The sequence below is a fragment of the Thermobia domestica genome, chromosome 16, assembly GCF_964235325.1.
Source record: "Thermobia domestica chromosome 16, izTheDome1.hap1.1, whole genome shotgun sequence".
Classification (NCBI taxonomy): domain Eukaryota; kingdom Metazoa; phylum Arthropoda; class Insecta; order Zygentoma; family Lepismatidae; genus Thermobia; species Thermobia domestica.
In genome coordinates, this window is record NC_137469.1 from 110,412,866 (window position 1) to 110,433,860 (window position 20,995).

The 20,995-nt window shown below is 36.1% G+C and overlaps 1 protein-coding gene across 1 annotated transcript; it reads left to right on the forward strand.

Moving 5' to 3' along the window:
* Window positions 1-25: 25 nt before the first annotated feature.
* LOC145673341 (protein FAM32A) lies at window positions 26-18,685 on the forward strand. The gene is made up of 3 exons (XM_081742961.1): window positions 26-201; window positions 10,918-11,056; window positions 18,238-18,685. Exons 1-3 carry the CDS (start codon window positions 134-136, stop codon window positions 18,358-18,360), a joined length of 330 nt encoding a protein of 109 aa, XP_081599087.1. The 5' UTR covers window positions 26-133; the 3' UTR covers window positions 18,361-18,685.
* The last annotated feature ends 2,310 nt before the right edge of the window (window positions 18,686-20,995 follow it).

Here is a 20,995-nt window from a genome sequence, read left to right on the forward strand (position 1 = left end):
TACGTCTGTGGTGTGATGATCACAGTGATCATTCTAGAAATCTGTCAAGCAAGGAAAGGATTTGTTCTTGTTTACTAATATTAGTTTATGCCATTTGATTAATTCATTATCGTATTTCAAGTAAAGTATTACAATGGAGTATGAAGCTTGTGCTCGAGGATCTTTAAAATTGAAAGGATCTGCTGATCTGGTTATTAAAAAGTAAGTAACCATTGCATTTCTCTAGCAGAAATTTTGACTTTCACCATAAACACTTGCAGGGAAATTGTTGAGGTGATTCAAGTTGTCGACTATTTAGTCGTCAAGAAGGTTTACAAATTTATTGTACAGATGTTTACATAAATTCATTGCATATATATGGTACTTCTTTTCCAGTACGTATACGTTTTGCATCCTAAATCATTTTTGGGGTGAACAGAATCATTTTAGGGGATAAGAATAAGGGTTAATTCTAATTGCGGGGGCCCAATACAAACCGTGAAAGTAAATACGGGATCCAGAACTGAGTACCTTGTTTTTGTCTAAATTGTGATACAGGTAGAAAACAACGAGCCCTGTGGGGCTTCTAATCCGATACGCTTTGTCGCTCGCTCAAGCTATATTTTGTCAACTAAAAAATTTTGCCCCCCTCCCGTTATTATAGTTGGCTTAAGTTTCGAGTTGCCCCTCTAGTCTGAAGGTGCCCTTGGACTATGCAACATACAAAAAAAACAGTGCTTGAAGTATTAAAAATTGTTACGTCTCACTTACTCCGTGTGCTTCACAAAAATTTAAAAGGTTATCTTCATTATTTTTGTGCATCCGTTACACCTGTTCACCATATTTTACAACTACCATGCTGCTGAAACCTTCCGCAATGCTTTCGCATCCGGCAAATAGTACTAACTTCCACATATCTTTTCTCGTATTAACCATATCTCTCCTGCCGAACTTACATTGCTAAACATAACATAAAAACTTCAAATTATCATTTCTTACCTCATTTCTCCTGTAAATTTTCCTGATTTTTATAAAAAGCGGAGGGGTAACTCTAAACTTAACCCCAACCAACTTACCAACGTCTTTACTAAAAAGCACGAATACTAGCAGTATCTAACCGAGTCAGGGCAGGTGCGCAGCAAGGGGCTCCGAGCGGTGACGAGAGGCTCCGTCCGTAGACAGCAGGCACATCAGCGAAGGTGAGTATGCACATAAACGAAGATTGCGCAAAACACTTTATTTGGTATAAAATTACTTATTTACGTGTTTAATATGTATTTGTACGACATTAAAGACGTTACAAGTAATATTCCGGTATGTTTTCATTGCCTGCATATTTGTGTTCTTAAGTAGCGTAACACGTTACTAACGTAAATTTCACAACAATGTGAACCCAACTTTCGGACACTTCTACATTTGCACGTCACGAGTTAGCACATTGACTTAAGATAATTACTTCACTTTTGTATAGTGTGATTACTAGCTACCTTATGGACAAATCCGTGCGTAACAGATTCGACGTCCGTAAAGAATGAAGCTACGCGGCATAACCATGGGCGAAAAAGATACACAGTATTAAAACCGCGGAAGAATTCGTGAGTATAGTGCAAATACAAACTCCGAATATTACTCTCGTTTTGTTGCCTGGAACTGAATTCGACAACTTCCGGAAGAAGAAGAGAAAAAGCAAGAACGGGAAAAGTGTGCGACCGGTAACGGAAAATGGCGAAGTTTTTAGGACAGTAACGGGTCACCATGAACTAACTTCATGCTTCCCCCAAAGTCCAGCTTCTGCAATTTAAGAAGTTTCAAAAAAGGAACTTCTGTTACGTACATATACGTATGATAACCAGTGATGTGTAGCAGAAATATTATTTTAATAAGAGAAACACTGACCAAAGCTTAAAAGACACTTTATTTTAAATTATAATAACGGTGTCTTTTTTTTTTTTTTTTTTTTCTCCATATTACCTTCAAAGTCTTAACTACCTTCTGTTTTGTCCATCCTTTTATACTTTTACTTCCCATTTCTTCCTCTATGGTACTTATTTTTGTTTCTCTACTAAGGCTCGGGAACATAGCCTTAACATCGAGACTAAACATAACTTTTCTGCCTCCACTAAGATCCACTTCCTTCGCTTCTTCTGTGTTCTTCACTCTGCACGATTCTTGTCCTTCTCTTATGCTTTCACAAATCTCCTTCAACTCCTTCTCTAGTGGCTCCCAGTAGTTCTCTCTACACTCTAGTACTGGTCTAAGCTGCACCTCTTTCTTGTGTAATTTTGGGAAACCTTTCATTCTTGGTATCCTTCCTTGTATTTTTATCCATTTCGTGAAACCTATTCCTTCTTTCATTACTTTCTTCAATAGATCCTCTTCCTTCGTGTCCTTATCCCCTATAACCTCATATGTATCGTTACATAAATCTTCCAGTTTCTTCTTGTACCATTCTTTCTCCATAACTACCACTGCTCCACCTTTATCCGCCTGTTCTATTACTATGTCCTTCTTGCTTAGGAAATATTATGAATAAATCATGAATTACGTGAATTTGAAGTACTATTTAGCCTTCCACATGGACCATCAGCAGGGTACAGGTTTCCAGAAGGGCATAAGAAAAGTGAAAATAAGTATTTTGTGACTATTGACAATGTGCTACGCAGGGGCGGATCCAGGACAGACTTCTGGGGGCCGGGTTGTAATACTGCTACTTAGAACTACTTTTAAGAGCTCCAAACTCAGGGATGGGTTTTATTTATATAAAATAATAAAGTTTCTTCTTCTGGGGGGGAATCGTCCCCTTGGATACAACCCTGGACGAGTTGTGAGTGCACCAACACCTATTGGGCATCTGCACGCTTACATGCTATTAGCGAAGAAGACGCCAAGCAAGCAAATGATTGGTCCATGGAAAAAAAAATCAGTAATATTTTGTTTCCGAAGACCATTTTAAGTAAGTGAACTTCAAATTTGTGTGTTTCGTAATCGTAATTTCCATCTCAGATTACTTCGGTTTAAGAAAACAGAGGAGTAGGAGGAGGCTCATTTTACTATTTCAGAGAGCCTTTTTGATCCAAATAATAAAAACTAGTCAAGAAAACCTTTTATTCTTCATTTAATGAATGTGAACCACAAACGTCATCAAATCATTGCACTTTCATTGTTTCCAGTGTTGCTAACTGTGACATCAAAGTTAACGAAACTTCGCTAACTTCAAAAGGCTGTAGTTAATTCATGAAGCATTGGTCGAAAGTGTGTTTATTATTCAATGAGGTTGGACCATCTGACAAAATTTTAGAATTTTAAAAGATGGTGTTCTCGAGAAAATGGCGATTTTTGAGAATTTTGCAATTTCTCGAATTTTTTTGCGGCAAAACGGTTGCACACAGAAGCGATACAGAATATTTTTCGGAAAACGGGTAACCAGGTCTTACCAACCACGAAAACAGAATTTTAAAATTCGAACCGGAAGTGCTCGAAAAAAATTCGCAAACTTCGACTTTTCAGATAAATTGACGTTCATTTGTTAATTTATGTACAAAAAGATACATATGTGCAAACCAAACTATAATAAAATATAGTTTATTTATATCCCTATGTACATACCACAACAAGAATTATAACTCTAGCTGTCTCCATAGCCGAATGGTGACGCTCCGAAGTTGACCATTTTCCATGTCTTCTACAATTCATAAATTGTACTCTCCGTCTTTGATGCCCATTACTTGGAGGAAAATTTTTTTCGACAAAACAAAACAAAAAAAAAAAAAAAAAAAATGGATCTCTTAAAAACCTGTCTAGTTGCTATAAAAAAGTTTCAACAATATCTGAGATGATGATGGTACAATTTTATTTTATTTTATTATTATTATTATTATTATTATTTTTTTCCTGAGTTGAAATGGAAGGCACCTTGTCCTGTAACTGAATAAAATTCGTTCTGTAAATCTGTGGATCCATACAGTAAATCTGTACACCTCTGGTTTTCTTATTTCAGTTGTGAATTCCGACTTTTATTCTTGACAAATATGTAGAATTGAACCGGTCATTGTTAAAAGGGGATATGTACCATTCCCTTTCAACAGTAACCGATTCATTTGTAACAGTTGTTGTGTGCACAAAACCAAGTAAGAAATATAATAATGTTGTCATTAATTTTTATCTGACCCTTGTAGAGAAGAGGTGCCTTCCATTTCAATTCAGGCAGAGCATGTACCATCACCATCTCAGATATTGTTGAAACTTTTTTATAGCAACTAGACATGTTTTTAAGAGATCCATATTTTTTTTTGTTTTGTCGGGAAAAAAAATTTCCGCCAAGTAATGGGCCATCAAAGACGGGGAGTACAATTCATGAATTGTAGAAGACATGGAAAATTGTCAACTTCGAAGCCTCACCATTCGGCTATGGAGACAGAGTTATAATTCTTGTGGTATGTACATAGGGATATAAATAAACTATATTTTATTATAGTTTGGTTTGCGCATGCGTATCTTTTTGTACATTATTAACAAATGAACGTCAATTTATCTGAAAAGTCGAAGTTTGCGAATTTTTTTCGAGCACTTCCGGTTCGAATTTTAAAATTCTGTTTTCACGGTTGGTAAGACCTGGTTACCCGCTTTCCGAAAAAAAAAAAAAATGTATTGCTTCTGTGTGCAACCGTTTTGTCGCAAAAAATTCGAGAAATTGTAAAATTTTCAAAAATCGCCACTTTCTCGAAAACACCATCTTTTAAAATTCTGAAATTTTTTCAGATGGTTCAACTTTACATAAATAATAAACACACAAAATACCATTATCGACCAATGCTACATGAATTAACTGCAGCCTTTTAAAGTTAGCGAAGTTTCGTTTACTTTGATGTCACAGTTAGCAATACTGGGAACAATAAAATTGCAATGATTTGTTGATGATTGTGGTTCACATTCATTAAATGAAGAATAAAAGGTTTTCTTGACTCGTTTTTTTATTATTATTATTATTATTATTATTTTGATCAAGAAGGCTCTCTGAAATAGTAAAATGAGCCTCCCCCTACTCCTCCGTTTTATTAAGCCGAAATAATCTGAGGTGCAACTTACGATTACGAAACACACAAATTTTAAGTTTACTTGAAATGGCCATTCAATAAATTCTGATGATCTATAAAAAGCGTGAACTATTACCTCAGTGATGATTTGGAATGCTCCAGACAAAGTCTCAATTAAGTGCGATGTCATTACAATGATCGAAAAAGGACAAAAAGTTAAAAAGAAAATCGAAACGTTTTCTTACGCATTCCAAAGAAATTTACTGACTTTTTAAACAGAACAATCCCAACATAAGAATAGGTCAATCGGAATTTTACAGTATTCGACTGCAGTGGATCAGTCCGCAACCTGCGAGGGAAGTGTGTATATGTGTGTGTGTGTGCATTGTGCAAATTTTAAGTTAGCTGCTACTGCGTTCCTACAAATCAAAGGTGCAGCCTGTATTGAAGCTGTCATGAGTGACCTATTTCCTTTAGTAGTATGATCCGTAGAAAATGACAACTGTCTTCAAGAATGTGGTGAATGTCCTGGAGTGAAAGGAATAAGTGTGGAATTTGTAATTACTGATCCTGATGAAAATGAAAGTGTTACGTATGCCATATGGGAAAACAATAATCTCGTTATAAAACTGTGCCACTTTCTGTTTTCGTGTCGTACATTGCTGGTTTAACTGTAAGGATTGTAATTCATGACTACATCAAGAAAATCCAAAGAGAATTAATTGCTACCGAAAAGCACCTTATAAAATTTCAAGATACAAATTCTATTTTACTTCATGTGGACTTCGCTGAAAACGGGACTGTTATTCTGCAAAGTGAAATTCAGAGTTATCACCGGTATATGAAACGACTGACAGTTTTGTTGTAATAAACTGCGATAAAACAGACGATTCGGCTCATGTACTCATAGCCATAGACAAGATTCTAAAAATACTCGAGAAAAGCGAAAATATATTTTATAGAAAAAAGTTTGAATACGTGAAAATAAGTGTCTACAATTTCCCAAAGCGTGTCAGTGATTTCTGATGGTGTTGCATCCCACTTTAGAAATCGCTTTCAGATGTCCGAGATGCAGACAAGTCAGATAAAGCAGTGATTTTGCAGTGAAACCGGCCATACAAGGATCTCTGCGACAGTATTGAGGGGGGGGGGGGGAGTGTATAGAATGTGGCAACGCGGCATAACCTTAGGCAAAAACAGATACACAGTATTAAAACCGCAGAAGAAAAAAGAAATGAAATCTTTAAGTTTTACGTCCCACGGTTATGCCGGTTAGGCTAAAGGAGACGGTGATTATGAAAAATGAATGAAATGGTGGAATGCAGAAAGTGGGAGGAAACGGGATAACCCCGAGAAAACCCACGAGCACGGTGTTTGTCCACCACAAAGCCACACGGCGCGAGCTGGGATCGAACCAGGGACCCCAAGCACCGGAGGTGAATGCTCTACCACTGAGCCACCCCGCCTCCACTAAAACCGCAGAAGAATTCGTGAGTATAGTGCCAGTACCAACTCCGGGTATTACTCTCGTTTTGTTGCCTGGAACTGAATTCGACGACTTCCGGAAGAAAAAAAGGGAAAGTATGCGACTGGTAACTGGTATTCAACGAAGTCATCTTTGGCTTTCGGAAAATGGCGAAGTTTTTATTGCAGTAACGGGTCTCCATGAACTAATTTCATGCTTCCCCCAAAATCGAACTTCTGCAATTCAAAGTGTAGATTTAAGAAATCTGCAAAAAGGAACTTTTGTTACATAATATATGTATGATAACCAGTGGTGCGTAGCAGAAGTATTATGAATAAATCATGAATTACGTGAAGTTGAAGTGCTGTTTATGCTTCCACATGGGCCTGCAGCATTTGTGACTATCGACAATGTGCTGCGCAAGGGCGGATCCAGGACAGACTTCTGAAAGGAAGGGGGAGGGGGGTAATACTCCTACTTGAGCTACTTTTAAGAGCTCCAAACTGAGATCGGTTGTATTTATATATAAAATAAAGAAGTTTCTTCCCCCTAGATCCACTCCTGGACGAGTTGAGAGTGAGGCAACACCTATTGGAGCACCTGCACGGTTACATGCTATTAGCGAAGAAGACACCAACCAAGCAAATGATTAATCCATGTAATAAAAAAAAAAAAAAAAAAGTGAAATTTTGTTTTCGAAGACTATTTTAAGTAAGTGAACTTGAAATTTGTGCGTTTCGTAATCGTAATTTCCACCTCAGATTATTTCGGTTTAAGAAAACGGAGTAGGGGGAGGCACATTTTACTATTTCACAGAGCCTTCTTGATCAAAATAATAATAATAAAAACAAACCGTCAAGAAAACCTTTTATTCTTCATTTAATGAATGTGAACCACAAACATCATCAAATCATTGCACTTTTATTGTTCCCAGTGTTGCTAACTGTGACATCAAAATTAAAAACCGCTGACTTTAAAAGGCTGCAGTTAATTCATATAGCATTGGTCGAGAATATTATTTGGTGTGTTTATTATTCAGGTAAAGTTGAACCATCTGACAAAATTTCAGAATTTTAAAAGATGGTGTTTTCGAGAAAATGGCGTCCAAAAATGGCGATTTTTTTGAAATTTTACAATTTCTCGAATTTTTTGCGACAAAATGGTTGCACACAGAAGCGATACTTTTTTTTTTTTTTTTTTTTTCGGAAAACGGGTAGCTAGGTCTTACCAACCGCGAAAACAGAATTTTAAAATTCTAACCAGAAGTGTTCGAAAAAGATTCGCAAACTTCGACTTTTCAAATAAATTGACGTTCATTTGTTAATTTATGTACAAAAAGATACGCATGCGCAAACCAAACTATAATAAAAATATAGTTTATTTATATCCCTATGTACATACCACAACAAGAATTATAACTCTAGCTGTCTCCATAGCCGAATGGTGACGCTCCGAAGTTGACCATTTTCCATGTCTTCTACAATTCATAAATTGTACTCTCCGTCTTTGATGGCCCATCATTTGGCGGGAAATTTTTTTTCGAGAAAACAAAAAATATGTATCTTAAAAACATGTCTAGTTGCTATAAAAAAAAAAGTTTCAACAATATCTAAGATGGTGATGGTACAATTTTATGTTTTTTTTTTTTTTTTTTTTTTTTTTTTTTTTTTTTTTTTTTTTGTCTGAGTTGAAATGGAAGGCTCCAAGATGGTTATGGACTATTTTGAAGCAAAAGAAAAAGAAACATCTAAAAAAGAAAAAACCTGAAGATTGGCATTTAGTATCTCCCCCAGATCCATCGACGGCTCCGGAATTGGTATCATGACTTATAATGAGCTTTTGTAAAAACGACCTCGTTTATGCGTATATTTACCATCGCTGACGCGCCTATTCCCTACGGACGTACTCCCTTGCTACCGCACGTGCTCCCTGTTGCGCTCCTGACCGAGCTCTCTTAGATGTCATTCGTGCTTATATTGTGCACACTTAGCACAAGTTGGATCGTACTAATGAACTATAGTTTTTATGGCATAGGTTCACACTCTATTTGTACTCATCACAATTACAAGTAACAAACCGTGATCTCTGCTACGTGAACCAGTGTTACGAACAAGTGATTTAGGAGAGAAACTAAATCAGCCATGTGCAACAGACGTCCCACTGAACTCTTGAAAATCCATTTTTACGTAACCTCGTAAATTGTATTGAAAATTTTTCTCACCCTCTATTGCGCAGTGTAAAACCTGTTCAGATTGATTCAGAGCATGAGAGATCAAGTCTCACACTAAAATGACAATAGATTTTCCTGCCTCAGTAATTGAGGAGTTTGACGTAATAAGGACGATTTTACGCCCCTTTTGCATCAAACGCATTTGTGGCTTTTGCCATGCTTGTTTAGCCTCCTGGTAATATTTCAATTCAATATCGGAATAAAATGCTGCATATTACATTGTTTTATGTAAGAAAAAACACTACTTAAATTTTCAACTTTGTTTTTCTCCAACTGCCTTTCAGACTTACGCCCTTACTGCATCAAACTCCTCAATTAGGCTATGTTTGTTACTGTTATAACAGCTTTTGCCTTCCTGTGATGTTAGTGTACGGTCGAGTTTCTCCACTGAATATTGTTATTCAGTTCTTGTGAGAATATTATATAGATTGTCTGGTACGGCCCCCGACACCAGTAAGTTTGTCTGGTTGGCTCAGCTCCTGTTGCAATTTGCACATGCCTGAACTAAATAATACCCAAGTTGTAAAAGAACTATTCAAATTTATAAAATAATAATAGATACGCTGATGACACGTTCATAGTATACAAGACATAAATATTTTAACTATTTTTCAGAAACTTGGATTCACTTAAAAATCAAATTAGTTGAGCACGAAAGTCTCAGAAATAGCTTAGACTTTCTCGAATTGTTGCTCAGCGTATTCAATAATAAATTCCAAAATGTATAGAAATTCTAAAATGCATGCATAATTCATTCTAAAATGCATGGGAAAACAACTGCTTGTAAGTTTTTACATCCACAACAAATTTGTTCAATCTAATTTATGGTCGAATTTTTTTTACGTCTAGAATATATAGATTGATATCATGTAAAGGGGATACAGCGGAATACAACTAAAAATTGTATTTGAATTAAGTGAACAGAATACATACGCTAGGGCACTTTGGATAAATTCAGAAAAGGAGCTTTTAACTTACTTTATAACTCAATAAAATTGCACCTAAATCCAAGAGTAAGTAGGTCGCCTTTTCAATTTGGCTTGAATTTCATTCCGTTCAGTCGGAGCAAACAAGGTAAAATTTTAGGTTTTAGGTTATCTGCAAATCATCCATAAATATTGAAAAGCCATTTTTCGTATTACAAAAATTATTCAGCTTCGGGTTTAGCGTCCCGTTCAGCAGTGAGGCTATATGAGACGTGGACTTTAAGCTTAACGTGGGATCCGGACCACGTCAGCTCTCGAACCAGGATCTTTCGCGCCTAATACGCCTACGCTAATCATATAGGCACGAGGAGACCTACAAAAGATATTACGTTAACAAGAGTATCTCTGCTGGGGTCTCAAACTATTTGAGAATCTGTCAGTTCTTATTTTAGGCCGACTAGAATAAAAGAACGTAAAAGGATTGAAATTCTTTGCGATTTTTGGCTTACCTAAACACTAGCCATATCCAAACACAACTTTAAGATCAAAATAAGAAAGAAGAATAATAATAAGGAAGAAAAGAATAATAAGAAACGTGTTTGAGTCATACTATATTAGAGCTAACATCTAGCGTTAAATTTAGATAAGGGGAACTTTTCCAAGAACTATGATAAAATTTTACCAGACTCAGTAATAGTAAATTGGATAGGTAACTCAATTTACCGGTTATATCAAGAAACTACTGGGTTATTATATAACTCATCTTTTAAGTTTTGATTTAGTGTGTAGGTGATCACTAGTTCAATGAATGAATGAATGATTATGATTTAATTAGAGCGTCAGCAGCGGGGCTATCTGTCCCCGTTACGATAAAGCCAATGGTGGATCATCAATAGCTCAAACATTGGCTTTGGTATTAGTGTTTCCTCCCAAAGAGACTAAGGTGAATAACATGTAAAAATCTGTAGATGCTAATATTCGTCAATTAATGTCTCTCAGGTAATGCTAAGAGAATTGGTTACCAGGAAAATAACCATCAAAATACAAACCAAAGGACATATTAAAATGATTTGAGTTTTTTTTTTTTTTTTTTTCAAAAATATGTCAGTCTATTTCTGTACATATTTTAAGATTTTTAAAGTACATATACAAGTATTTCACATATCCTTAGAATGACTTATGTTATAAGTGACATAGAAAATAGATAAGCTGCTGGTCTGTTGTAATATATATAGTGTTACTGAATTACAATAAGTAATAATGAAGATTTTTCAATTTCTGTAGAAAGAAAAAGAAGAAGGATAAGAAGATCATCCTCGAACAAGCACCCAAAGTGACTGAATTGGAGAAAGAAGAAAAACCAAAAACTGAGATCAAAAGGACGAAAGCGGAACTCGCATTTCTTGCAATGCAAGAAAAAATGGTAAGGTTGTGTCTCATGCAGATAAATAGTGTTCAGTTGAGAGATCCATTTCTTGTAACAGGTGAATCTTATCTCTTGAATTATTCTTAAGATAATAATTAAATATTATAATAATTATTCTAAAGATAATTTTTCGCACTGTCGACCCCATGATTCCATGACCAGAACACATCTTTAAGAAGTATATTTTGACCACTGGGAAATGAATGTCGACGGAGAGTCTTTTTTTGTCGGAAACAGAAAAAAACTTGCTGAGAGTAAGGTCTGATGAATAGGGAACATGAAGCACCACTTCATAATTGTTAATACGAAGAAAACCCTGAGTTAAGAGTGCCGATAAGCAGGAGCATTGTCTTGATGGAAAAGCATATAAGTAACTTTCTAGAATTGTTTTGCGTCAATATACTGGAATGTGCTTAGTCTTCGAACTATTGCGTAAGATGCACCCGTCATTGCAGTGCCCTTTAGAACGTAATGAGTGAGCAAAGAGTGTGCCTTCGCTGTGCCAAAGAGTGGTAACTATTACTTTCTGAAGACGGGCGGTAATCCGATTCTTTTCGGTGGCTGAGAGTCTGCGTGCTTCCGTCATGAAGACTGCCATTCTTTCAAGCATTGAAAGCGGTACTCATGTCTTATCCACTGTGACAATTGACGAAAAGAAAGCACCATTCATGATGTAATAACGTGTTAACGATGATTGATACATTGCTACCCGCACATCCCTTTTGTCAACAATCAGAATGTCTCTCTCTCTCTCTCTCTCTTACGGAGTTATAGATGAATATATATAGTTGCCACATTTCTCAGGTGGAGAAAACGAAATATAACATGTTCTTGGACACTGGTGGTCATTTGTAGTATCGAAAACGCTGCTCACTCTAACTTCGGCTATAGGAACTACGAACGCTGCACGGTGCTGCCTTCCATATCTCAGATTCACATGGTTTCTGCGTATTGTGGACTTTGTGGTGGACAAACACCGTGCTCGTGGGTTTTCTCGGGATCCTCCCATTTCTTCCCACTTTCTTCATTCCACCATTTTCACTCATTTCTCATTATCACCGTCTCCTTTAGCCTAACCGGCATAACCGTGGTACCTTAAACTTAAAGATTTCGTTTCATTTTTTTTCTGCGTATTTTCAGAATACGGTAACTGAATTCTTCCATCGGCTCACAGTACCTTAAAATAAGATCTTAGAGCTTGAGCGCAACTTGTAATGATCTTTGAAGCCGGGACAGGACGTTTGGGCGCGGACGTTTTAGCGCTGCCGTTTGGGCGCAAAGCCGTTTAGGCGCCAGACGTTTGGGCGCGAGGTACATAGTAAAAATCACAATTTACGACATATAAAGTAAGCTAGGCACTGAAAACTAAGCGCCAATCAAGATATATACATTTCCTACACTTCTATCTTTATCTCACCTCATTTATCTGTATATTTTCTATCTCTATCTTATTTATTCATCTAAATTAAATAGTTTAATGCGTTTGTGGCATTTGTTGCCTAACCTCGTCATGGATTGATTTTTCGCTTGTTCACGATTCTTGTACTTCTGATCTAATTTTTGTATTATATAAGAAAGCTAGGAAATAAAGGAATCAGACGAACTGTTAATTTTCTTAATGTTAATTAAAACATATTGATTTAATTTTTGTATTTTTTAAAGAAAGTTAATAATTACATATTTATGAATATTAAAATTTGTTTTCTTTCGTATTACGTTTGCCAAACTCTTCTCTTCCTTAAGTCCAATAAAGAACTACCAATAAAAGATTGCAGCGTAGTCGCTAACACTCTCGCCTTCGGTGCGATCGGTCCCGGGTTCGATTCCCGGTGGGGGCACTCGGTCGAAAAAGTGTAACACGCTCTTTCAGGCCAGCCACCCTGAATGAGGTTTTCCTGGGTTTTCTTCATTCACACCAGGCAAATGCCGGGGTGGTACCTAATTTATAGGTCCAGGCCGCTTCCTTCCTTCCCCAATCCTTTCTTCTTTCCCTTTCCCCGGATAGTGTGCTCCCTCAAACGTGACGGGCTAAATGGCCTTAGATGCCGAGAGCCCAGAAATCTAAAAATCCTATATCCTAATCGAGTTGAGGGAAAGATATTTTGCATACATGGTGTCTAAGACATATTTTGCATACAGGATGTCTAACACATTGAGTTTAGGAACTGTAGTATGCCGTATTTCTGGTATAACTTTTTTTATTAACATTCCAATATAAAAATCAAAACTTAACACACATTTTTTTCGTCCCTTGTAAGCATTTAATCTGCATTAAAGAAAGTGGCGAAAAAAAAAAAAAAAAAAAAAAAACGATTTCAAAGTGAAAAATAATAGTTAAGTGTACATATATTGGTCATTTAGCCACTAGAAATGTGTTTGACATTCACACTTATTGCGTAACTACAGCAGAAGGCCTGCTTTAAGTTTTTTAATGGAATAGGGTCACTATGTATGTAATGCAGTCAATCATATGTAGTCTGGTCGACTTACATTTGGCTTGAAAAGTTATCAAATAAAAAGCACACTTAACTTTCGTTGAAACTTAAATTTACAAAATTTAATTGTTAATTCAGTTTTTATAATTTTGAAATTCCAGTATTTCTAGTATGTAAAACAAAATCCAGTATAATTCAAGGACTTCCACTACAGTAGACACCTTGTGATATCTTGATTCGAACTTAGTACTCAGCGCCTAACATAACGACTTTTTAACTCGCGCCCAAACGTCTGGCGCCCAAATGGCTTCGCGCCCAAACGTCCAGTGCCCAAACGGCGGCGCCCAAACGTCACGTACCGTTTGAAGCAATAGCGTCACGTAAGAATGTCAGTGTTTGGAAAGGTGGTTGAAGAAGTACAGCAGTAGAGAAGAAAGTCATTGTAGATTTAATCTTTTGATTTACATGCATTTTCACTGACCATTTAAAGATTACTCTGTAAATGTGTTGCGGATTCGATGTTGCGTGAAGTTCTTGCATTCTAAGTCTACTTAGTACATAATGCACAAATATTATGATATATTACTCCGTCAGGATTAGTGAATGTTAAGTGCCTATCCGATAATGATTTCTTCATGTTGAAAGCGAAGCTCCTTCGTGGCTAAGCAGTTTCTGTGTGTGTGCATTTGGCGTGGCAGATTTGGGTTCGATTCCCGGCGGGAGCTCATGTGGTTCGGATTCCACGTTAAACTGTAAATCCATATCATGTAACCTTACTGCTGAAAGGGACGCTAAGCTCAAAAACAAAAAACAAATTCATGTTGAAAGCAGTATATTTGTCTGGAAATTCTGCTGAAAGATTAATTAGCTGCACTCAGTATATGCTTTAATTTAGGTTGTCCCATCTTGGAGCACTTTTTTATAGAATCGCAATACAAATTTGGCGAATTTTCTGCCTGTGTGGTATATATAATGTACTATACATATTTCAGGCACTTAAACACAATTGTCTACACTACCGAATACCCGTTACTCATATCAAATTCGTGCATTAATTTCTTGGTTGTGTGTAAAAACATCCTTAGAGGTCCACTTACGGCGCTGTTATTTGATTTTGTTAAATAAGGATCAGTTTACAATTAGATCCAGCAAATTGACTCACTGATTCTAATATCGTGTGTGAGAATTTTAAGGACAAAATGAGTTTTTAGTTTTTTGAAATGTTTAATCAGTTTTGTAAGTTTCGTGATTTTGACTGGGACGTTTGGATTATTGTTGGAAAATATGAATCATAGAGCGTTGATTAATACGTGCAATAATAGCAAGCTCTTTCCACTGCAATAATGTTCGAACTTTATTTCATATACCTAGTTATATCATAAATACTGTCACAAGTTTGAATGTGAATAACACAGAGAGTAATAACACCAAGGCAATTTATTTTGGTAATGTTTTACATTGGTATGTTGTACACCTGACGCACGAAGTCTGTCCGGCCACTGGTCAATGGCATTACGCACCACGTCAGTGGGAAAATTGTTCACTGCTCGGGTCAAGGATTGTTTCAGAGTGTCGACAGATGGATGCCGTTTATGGCAGACCTTTGCCTGAAGGAATGCCCAAAGTTTGTAGTCCAACGGGTTAAGGTCCGGGCTGCTAGAAGGCCAATCAGCGGTAGAAATGAAGTCGGGGACGTTCTGTACCAGCCAGTCCTGGGTCGTTTTTGCTTTGTGGCTGGAGCGAAATCCTGCTGGAAGGTCCGCCTTTCTGCAGGGAACATGGTAGCAGACAGTGGTTTCACTATAGGTGTTAGCACTGTGTCCTGATACACCTTGGCAGATGTTTTAACACCTTGTTCGGAAAAATGCAGCTGGGTTGTGCCTGAGTAGCTCACTCTCCACCAAACCATCACTGAGGCAGAATGGTGTGCCCTCTGAACCCTTGGAGCTACCTCAGCAGCTGCAGTAAATGACGTGGCATACACACGGTCATTTTGGGCGTTGTAGGCCTGCTCAGTTGTGAACACCTTTTCGTCAGTGAACAGAATCTTTCTGTGCAGATTGTTGGCGTAACGCCGCAACGGTCTCTTTGATTTAAGGACCCTCTGTGACATTAATGTTTGGGTCAGAAAGTGACCACTCCCCCTCGTATACGTCCTTAGATGTAGGTCACTCGTGAGCGCACGAGACATGGAATTTCTGCTGATGTTAATCTCAGCATCTATCACACTTTGTGTTCGAACAGGATTTCTTCGAATTCTTGCTGCGACTGCTTTCTGGACCTGCGGGGTTCGTACCGTTCGTGGTCTGCCACTCCTTGCGCGGTCAGCTGCCGTTCCAGTCTCGGTGTATCGCTGTATGGCGCGACACACGAATCTCCTGCTGATTTTTAGGGGTTTCAGGAGGTTGAAAATCTCACCTGCTGTCTTCCCGACCTTGTGTAGTCCAATTACTGCCACGCGATTTTCGTAATCGCTCCACTCCATCAGAACTCAGTACAATATCAACGTATGTCGTGAAGTCAAACACACACTAGATGCATCTTCCGCTTTATACACAGATGGCACCACTGTGCCACTCCGGATGCCTACAGCGCCACTCCAAACTTTGTAACGGTATTTATGATATAACTAGGTATAGCATTAGAATGGCGTTTAACTCAAAGATTAGGCATTTTAAGGATGTGATTTTTTTTTTTTCTGGAACTTTTGTTTGCTTCTGGCATCTTTATTCAGCCACAATTTTTTCCTTTCCTGTGGTAGAATCTATAGCCAACAAATAGTAATATTTGAGTTTAATGTTGTTTTTCAGCATCAATCCTATGCGAAAACACTACTTCTGCTTTTTATATTTACTCCAATAACAGATCAAATCCGGACCGTGCGCATAGACAACTTACACATCATTAACATCTTGGTTACAAAGTGTTAGTAACATGTAACTTTTAAGTAAAGAACACAATACTACAATGGGCGTAGAAATAGATAATACATACACCAAACTTTTTGTATCGTTATATATATATATATATATATATACGTGATTACGAACATTTTGAAAGAATGAGGGAACAATTTGAATATATTACAGATTTTGCATGTAATAAAAGTCATATAGTGAAAAATAATTTCATTCTCAGGTTACAAGAACGGCTAAATGAGATGCAAATTCTTATTCTTTTCTCCCGCATCAATTGTTATTTCAGTTTCGATGTACATATATTACTGACTGAAAATTTGCTTCATATTTAAGTTACAAAATCCACCAATAATAATTGCGTTTTACAAAATATGAAGTTACACTAACAGTGTTAATCTCTCGAGTTAAAAAAATTTATTGCTGAGTGTTGCTCTTGAGTGTGACCAGCACACGGAGAACATGTTTAAAGTCACTCACCTTTCTGCAGATGGCTTCAGGTCTTCGAAAGTTTTCAGGGTAATCAAATCTTTGCATCTGTCGAATGTAAAGGTAAAGGTTTATTCTGAGAACACATTTGGGGTAGATAATTTATTATTTTGTCTGGCAGTTCAATAAATAATTTCCTGTAGAACCATCTTTTCTTTTTGTAACTTTCTATTCTTGTTAGGACACAAGAAAATAGAAAGTGTTGCTTTTTGCACAGAAAATTATCTCGTATATTTGTTACGTAAAATATTACTATTTATTAAAAAAGTCCCCTAAAGTTGAAATTCTCTACTCACTTTTATGCTTGGCTGATGTTAACTCCCAATTATGTTGAAAAGTTTCGGCTACTTAAAGTACTTGCTGAGAAGTGGGTGAACATAAAAGAATTCATTTCATAGTTCTACAAACTATTCGTTGGAATCTATTGTGTGTTTTTCTCTTCTGCATTGTTTTCTTACGCTCGTTGAATAAAAGAGAGACGAGTCAGCTGTTGTTTTACCACTTAAAAAATACAATTAAAATAATTATTACTTCTTAGGAAAAAAAGAAAATTAGTTTAACGTCCCACTATTATGTTCCTATGCTAAGGGAGATGGTGATGATGAGATGGATAATGCTGGTGGAATGAGAAAATGGGAGAACTCAGAAAATTCACGCATACGATGGGATCGAACTAGGGGCTCCATGCACCACATATGGATGTTCTGCCACTGCCCTACCCCGCCAAAGAAAAAATGTTTGTAGTCGAAACGCATCTAATACATTTAGAATCAAATTCACTACTATACAATAATTATAATTAATAATAATAAGTAATAAGTAAGTAAAACTAAGGCAATGATACATGGAATATGAATATATATATTTATTGATTTTAAACGGAAACTTTAGATATGTGTTTTATTATTTCGTTGAATATTTCTTTTCTCCAGGAAACTAGATAGGTCAACTCTATAGGAAACATTAAGTTGTTTTATAATTATTTGATCAATTCGAGATACAGAAAGTATCAAATATTGCGAAATTTTCCTTCATTGTGTTTTACTTTTTGAAAAGTGCTATTATAATTGGAGATAATTAGAAAGAGGAAGAGAAATCATTAGAACATATTTTGAGAAATTGTATTGTGGGGACTACTGGAGAAAGAAAAAAGTAAAAAAAAAAATTGCATATGATGGATGTTAGGTTCCATGTCTTTTGTCAAGACGCAGAGGTATGGAGAGATGGAAAATTCTTGATTCGAGTGGCAGACATTCTAATAGTAGTAACACAGTAATTAAAATAATTAGAACTTGATTACTGTATCATAACGCTTCCTTTTTCTTTTCTTTAATTTCAGCAAAAGGAACGTATTAAACAGAAAGCATCGATGACCCACAAGCAGAGAGTGGAAGAATTTAATAGGCATTTGGACACACTTACTGAGCATTTCGACATTCCCAAAGTTAGCTGGACTAAGTAAAGTTCTCAGCAGGATGAAGAGAAGTCTTCATTTCATTTCAAGATTTGGATTTGAATAATTGACTGGAATGATGAAAATTTACTCTTTTGAATTTGAAATATACATATTTCAGATATTGACTAAATTTTATTAGGGAAAGCTGAAAAAAAATACTGGTTGAATTTGAATACAAAATCAGTATTTCAAATACATTGTCAGATCTATATGTAAAAGAAACTTTGTAAGATAAAGGTATATTATCTTTTCTTATGGTTGAATGGTATAATAGATAGCTCGTTCATGTATACAGTGTATATTGTTTTAATATATATTCATATTTATTACAGTTACTTTTTTTATTAATACACTGCTTGAGATTAAAAGAGGAATTGGAAGAAACTTGATTCTGTATGGTAGTTTTGTTGGCTCTGCTTCATCCTTTATTGCGCAAATTATTAGTATACTCTATAACGAAAGCTACAAACTGGATTCAGATGGTTCTTATATCTGCATGAACACATTAACTTGAATTAACATCTCTAGTAAAGGATATTGACGTCCCGTTTCTACCACCAAGGCTATGTGAAGTGTGGAGTAGCAGTTGAAGCTGGAGTCCAAGCCTTTTTCACCCCACACTAGGAATTGAACTAATCACTTGCGTGAATTGAATCACACTTTCTTATTGTTTATAATTTCTCCTTATCAACTAAAGAGGAACCTTGCAGTCTGGTCTGAAAAGAAAGAAGTACATTTTTTATTTAGTGCTTCCCCCTCCCACGCATGGTAATATTTAGTGATGCATGGGACCAAGAAAAGCTATTAAAATGGATAGTGGTTTTGTATTTTATCGCAAAGAGAAAATGTTAAACCCTGTCAGATCATTCAAAATCAGGAGATTCGCAATCTAGCCTTTCTGGACAAAGAAGTTGAATTAACAAGGACGAAGATCGTATTCTTGGAGCAAAACTAGAAAAACGAAACGTTCCTATAGCCGCACAACATACAGAAATTCTTGCATTAAGTTATTCACGGCAATTCCTTTTTCTTTCTTTAAGTAAAGCATCTAAACTAGCTGTAAACGCAACGATATCGAATTCCCTAAATATTTCACAAATCACAGTCTGATATTTATCTAACTCAACGCAACGATACGTGTGAAAAAAGGGAGTTGTCATTCGGCAAAATTGACGATTTTATTCACTACTTGCAGCGTCGTACATTGTATGAGTAGCACAAGAAATCAGTCGCTTATAAGAGTCAAGCATCAATTATGAAAGCAATGATTATGAATTTCCGTGTTCAATCAGAACATTACGTCGCTTGTTACTCAATATGAGGTTTCCATGTAAATTTGTTTCAAGAAAAAGTGCAAAAGTTGAATTGAATGAAGTTATTGCTTGAAGATACAGTCATTTAAAAAAATAATTCCACTCCTAAGGACATAGTGACGTGTACCTAGACAAAGCAACTTTTGCAATCGGTAGCGTATGCCAAAGAATTCTGACAGTTGCAACGCCGTGTGAACAAGGGGAAAGATTGATGATGCATTGTGATGTCCGATTTGTTTTTGATGGCTTTATAAACAAAGAGATGACTAATACTTCTGATGAAGGAATGAATGTAGAAACTTAGGAGCGGTTGAAAACTTCATACCTAAGTAGTAAGTTAATATTTGGTATGTTTGATAACGCTCGCCGCCCGTGGTAGAGTTCCCGTTCTTCCGAGGTGATTTGTAACGTTTTCTTCTTACCGTCAAACAGTAATATCTAATAAACTTACCCCTACCATTAGCCTATTGCCAAAAGGAACATATAGAACTAAAGTTACCGAATATTATGTAAAGTTAAGAAAATAATTCACTTTTCATTGTGTGTAGTTAGAACTGCTTTTAACTAAACATTTTATATAAAATAAGCACCAATCTTCTAAAAAGTGAAGAAAATTTTCACGACTATACATGGTATTCGTACTCAGTTCCAATGTTTTAGTATCTATATATGAATTATCTGAATAAGCTGAATTATAAGTTGAATTATATTGGTTCATTTAACATTTTTCTTTGCTTTATCTCATTACATAAATCATTCATTTTGTAATACAAATTCAAAAGTGAACCAAACTGTAGTTAGAGAATATTATTAAATAAACGATTTTTTTCCAAGTCTTCCCAGATAAAACAGAAAAAATAATGCACAGTTTATTGCGTTATAATTTTCGAAAAGTTCCTCTACCGTTAGCCTTGAAAACACGCGTTAGTATTTTATAAATATTGATCATTTTCCAAGACTGTCATATTGTTTTTTGCTGTTGAGTTATTTACAAAAATAAGAAAAAGTGGTAAAAGGCGTAGTGAAGTCTTCGAAGAAAAGCTATGTAAAAATTGCCACCTAGTTGTATAACTACGGTGGTTGTACTTGCGGGAGGTGCACTTCTTTACTAAGGGTATAGATAAAGTTTATTTAAAGCCGTTCCTAGGTATACAATATTCTGAAGCGAATTGGCGTGCCATTATTGTCTGTGCTTCCTCTAATAATCGAAACATTATTATAGAAGTGTTAAGTTTTTAAAAGCACAAATCGAAAATAAATAAATAGTGCTAATGGCGAATCAGATGAAGATTTACGCTAAAATGAAGCTCCTTCATATGAAAGAAATG

Coding starts and splice junctions, on each gene's coding strand:
- LOC145673341 (XM_081742961.1), top strand. CDS start 134: ATGGAGTATGAAGCTTGTGCTCGAGGATCTTTAAAATTGAAAGGATCT. Junction 202..10,917: donor GCTGATCTGGTTATTAAAAA/GTAAGTAACCAT, acceptor CAATTTCTGTAG/AAAGAAAAAGAAGAAGGATA. Junction 11,057..18,237: donor TTGCAATGCAAGAAAAAATG/GTAAGGTTGTGT, acceptor CTTTAATTTCAG/CAAAAGGAACGTATTAAACA.